General features: G+C 39.3%; 1 protein-coding gene across 1 annotated transcript; it reads right to left on the bottom strand.

The window, feature by feature from the left end:
• Window positions 1–3,861: 3,861 nt before the first annotated feature.
• Window positions 3,862–4,242, bottom strand: LOC117930008. The gene has a single exon (XM_034850460.1). It carries the CDS (start codon window positions 4,240–4,242, stop codon window positions 3,862–3,864), a length of 381 nt encoding a protein of 126 aa, XP_034706351.1.
• Between the last annotated feature and the right edge of the window lie 696 nt (window positions 4,243–4,938).

Here is a 4,938-nt window from a genome sequence, read left to right as displayed (position 1 = left end):
TTGTGAAATTTGGAATTCATGGAAATATTCTAAAAAACAAGTTTTAAAATTTGTGGTATGAAAAAAGCACTTTTTTTCCCTAAGATTTGTAATTAATGGAAATATATATATATATATATTTGTACTTATTAATGAAAATATTCTAACAAATAAGATTTAAAATTTGTGGTATGAAAGAAGCATTTTTTTCCCTAAGATTTGTAATTAATGGAAATATTTCATTATATATATATATATTCATTGTACTTATTAATGGAAATATTCTAACAAATAAGAGTTGAAATATGTGATATAAAAGGAATATTTTTTTTCGGAAGAAGCACTTTTTTTTTTCTGAAATTTGTAATTTATGGAATTGCACGCATAAAGCACAATGAAAATATTCGCATAGGTTTGAAAAGATAAATAATTACTATGAAACATATTTTTTTTTCCCAAAGCATCGAGTGAGTGTCAATAAAGTGAAAGGATGTGTCGAGCCAAAAAAGGAAGACGAAAACCCTGAAGAGAAAACATGCTAAACTCATCGAGTGACATGACAAAGGTGATCCAACCGATACTCAAACTCATACCAATCTCTGAGCACTCTCAACTGGAGACTAAAAAGAGGAAGTGTCGAATCCAAACTACGACTATAAAGGCTCTTAAGGCCCTCATATGCACCCATGTGTAGAGAAGGAGTCCTAATTGAAGGATCTACGACTCAACCTACTAGGTCAAGGTGGCTCTAAATGGATATGGGTGGACTTTAAATGATCCCTAGCAGAAGCAATCGTACCCTCCGATGGTACGTAACCCTCTGCACGCCTCCGAAGAGATGGGGCACTTCCACGCAAGGTGGTCATCACCTCCACACATGCATTACCTCGCATCCCAGGGGGCTCCTATGGTGAAACCTCTCCTAATGACTGGCGTATCTCACAACTTTGATCACTCATCGACGATCTAAGGTGCATAGTGAGTGGTGCGGGTGCATCCAAAAATCCTATGAAACTAAAAGAGAACACACTGGCCACACAAATATCCTAAAATCTAGCTCTAGGCTATACAAATCTTCAAAGTTCAGACTCCAATCAACATCAAAATGTTGACCACCTCCAGAATGCTCCCAAACATAGATATAGCCCATCACTAGATCCTACTCCTAATCACTAGCTCGGTCGAAGAGCCAACAAAGTAACAAGTCTCGTATCAAATATGAGACCGAGGAAAACAATGTCGACCGAGACTAGGGACTTGGAAATAAGGGGATAAGTGTGTGTCCCACATAGACAAGCAACTCATGCAATCACACAGAATGAGAGAAGTCATGCAACAGACAGTCATGCAAAACAGGTATATATCATCCAAATCTACACACAAACTAATCGAGAAGAATATTTGGCAATGATAGCATGGTCCATGATAATCAAGATAATATATAACCAAGAGAATCAATCATATCAAAGTGAATAAGATACAATGGTGAGTCTATACATGTGAGGTGATCAGAACAAAACATGGCAAAATCAGAGTCACTATGCTAAGCAAGGTAAGATGAGCAATCAACATAATTAGCATATCAATGTCACAAATATAGCAATGAAGCACGGAAAAAAATGCCATAATCGGAATGCTCAATCAAGATAAACAAGCATCATAATCAGTATGTCCATGCCCCAAATGAATACAACATCTAAGCATGCATCCAATGACATCAAGAACTCTTAATTACAATCAAGAGATAGGTACCCACTGGTCGACCAATCAAACGCCACATTTGCTTCATCCTAAGTTCAAGCTTGACCCTCTAATGGTCCCCAGTGGAGTCGCCATTTTGTGGACCCCGTATTTCGGCTCATGCGTTTTCCACTTGATGGTGAGCTCGATTTTATTTGAAAAAATGATTTTTATTGATTATGAAAATGACTTGGAGTCGCTACTTATTTTTGTTTTATTTTTAAAGGGTAAACAAAATAAGAAAGAAAACCCTAAGTGTGACTCCTTATTCCGGAAAAGGTGGTCTATGAAAAACTAGATCAGGTTCGGGGGTTAGGTTACTTATTGGGAAGGTACGGTCAGATCGTAGCACCCCTCTAAGTCTCTAAAGTCAGGTCTCTACTAATAAAATGAAGCTGACGTGGCAAATGATGAGGAAATCAATGAATACCCAGTACTATCATGCACATATGAGAATTAGAACATGCAGGAAGAATGACTAAGACGTGAGTGTATACGTACTGGGCCACGAGCCACAATGCGCCATCAAGAAATAGGGTTAGTGTGCAATAACGAGTATAGAATATGTCACATGCATCACTAAACAAAACCATAAATCATCTGATGTCACAATTCAATCAAATTTATTTTTAGAGAAATATCCGATGATGTTGGGCCCCCATCAAAGCCCGTTTATTTTTTCATGAATTAATTTCATAAATTCCATTATTCGGAATTACGAAATTTAATCTTTGATTATTTTAAAAATATTTCGAAAATCTAAGAAAATGTAAGATTGCTTACCGAATGAAAAAAAATGGTAGCAACTTTTATTGAAAATGTGATTTTTGGGACCTAAAAACCCTAAGAATGAAAAATTTGGAGACTCGAAATTATTTTTTTAAAAAAAGTAGAATCGGAGGAATCATTTACAAAATGGAGTTCAGAGAAATTATTTTAAAAAAAAAACGGGGGATGAGAAAAATGGCACGCGACTCAAGGTGGCCATGCATAAGGCGCACCATGCAAAAACATGCAAGAGTGGACCCAGGGTGCGAGTATTGATGTTGGGTATGAAATGACCAATACAAGTGAAGTAACCATACGAATTTCAACTGCAAACTTTCCAAAGGGACCTCATTCTTCCAGCCAATTCCAACCTCGGTCGCTTTTATTTGGTTCAAACCCAGAGAGAACAGTCATTCCCCAATAACTTTCCTTCTGATTACCCTTGAACATATGAACCCACCAAAGAGGCAATTCAATATGTGGATCTGTGCGAAGAAGAGTTTCAACAACTATTTCTGATAATTTAGCATTAAATCCTTTATATTTTTCAAGATATAGCTCAAGTGTTTCCCATTGATTACTCCCCTTTGATTGCTGGGTTGAAGGATCCGGATCAATAGAACCATGAATGGCTATATCATCCTTTGATGGTGTCAACAGAAGGCCACGTGTCCTAGTCGATGAAAAACCTCCTCTATTTGGATGGCAAGTGAGAACGTGGAGGATCACGACATTCTTCATAGGAATCCATGATAAATCGTGGCAAGTCATGGTAGATGAAATGATTTTGTTCATTTGGAATACTAGCATGCCAGTTGTAACCATCAGTGTAAGCAAAATGTATGTGGCTTCTTTGGGCCAGTATGGACTTCTCAAGTGGAGGGAGTGCAACTTCAATTTTTTGTACACGAACCAACAATTTATGACTTCTAAAAGCTGTAGTTGTCACTTGCTCCTGTTCATTCACAACTACAACACCGAGGAGTTCCATCATGCTCGTGTGAGAGACAATACTTTTGCATCCAGAATGGATGTGCTATATACTCAGTAAGTCCAACTGCATTTGTTGGAATAAAGTTCCTGCAAACATCACATTTTGGATGATTTTGTTCCTTGTAGCATGATTTGTGATAAGGGTGACTTCCGGACATAGAAAACTCATGTTCAAAAATGGGAAGCCCACAAGCATGGCAACGAAAACATTCTGGATGCCAAACAGCACCCATGCAACTCAAATATCTTCCATAACCAATCTCTCAGTTGCACCCAGCACAGATCCTATAACCAGGTGAAAAGAATGATGGAAAAGGTTGAAATATATTTCTAGCATCATGTCGAGGAGGAGACTCCACGTTCAAACTCTCTTGAAGAGCTCTAGCAAATTGTTCCATACGTCGTCCTTGGTCGTGATAATGCCTCGATGCAAATGGCTGTAATACAGGCAAAGAAAAGAGCCAAGTAGCCTCCAACTACTGCCAAAAACATGAGAAGGGATATGACAATAGCATTAAAGGTTGCTGCCAGAAAGAAAAGCACAAAGACTAGCAATCCTGTCAAGGCTAGAAGAGTTATCGTCCCAACAGAGATGACGAGGAGGGCTCGCAGAGCGCTGCCACGGCGGGTCCAGTGCACCACATGCCGGGCGGTGTTTCTGGAAGCTTGTCGAAGTAGAGGGACGTTGTTGGCAAAGGAGATCATAACCCGACGCAACAGCGGAGCATTGGAAGTGGGATCCAGGAAAAAGATCGCTGCCATCAGGCGGTGGAGAGGGAAAGTGAAGGAGCTTCAATGGTTGCTTGGCGTTCCGGTGATGGCGGGTGTGTTTCACCCCCAACGTCATTCGAGGATAGCTTTGCTTGCTTTATTTCTTTCTCAATTCCTCAATCAACCTACTTTAAAGCATCAAGAGTAATGGAACACTCATTCAGTCTGTTAAATCGGGAACTTGCAAAGGCTTGATGGCTTGGAACTCCTTGAGAAGCAACACGTGGGACAGATGGAATATGTGGAAAACCAAGTCCAGATGTGATGGAAGTTACTGTAGGGAATTAAACCGAATTCCCAACCCGTGAGAAACAAAAAATTAGAGAAAACACATGTCAAAGAAAAACAATCATACGCACAAGACAATATTTACGTGGTTCGGCAATTTGCCTACGTCCACGGAGTTGCAGGGATATCACTATTATCAGGGAAGAATACATAGTACAACCTAGCGGTTACAATATTCTCTCTATATATATAACACAACAACCCCACCATACTAAAAAACCCTAATTACAAAAGGTGGTTCCACAATGGGCTAAATGGGCCTAACATACCTCAATAAATCTCCCATTAAAAAGCCATGCAATATTATTCGGGTCGGGTCGTCAAACCGGATCAAACAAAACTAGGCTCCACAAAGCCCAACAAATCTCCCACTTGGAGACTAGTCCAATCACCAACATC

Source organism: Vitis riparia, chromosome 2 (genome assembly GCF_004353265.1).
Source record: "Vitis riparia cultivar Riparia Gloire de Montpellier isolate 1030 chromosome 2, EGFV_Vit.rip_1.0, whole genome shotgun sequence".
Classification (NCBI taxonomy): domain Eukaryota; kingdom Viridiplantae; phylum Streptophyta; class Magnoliopsida; order Vitales; family Vitaceae; genus Vitis; species Vitis riparia.
The sequence above is the reverse complement of the archived record's forward strand: the minus strand, read 5'-3'. Positions and strand labels throughout refer to the sequence as shown.

Excerpts from the sequence above, each read along its gene's own strand:
- LOC117930008 (XM_034850460.1), bottom strand. The coding sequence starts at position 4,242 with ATGGCAGCGATCTTTTTCCTGGATCCCACTTCCAATGCTCCGCTGTTG.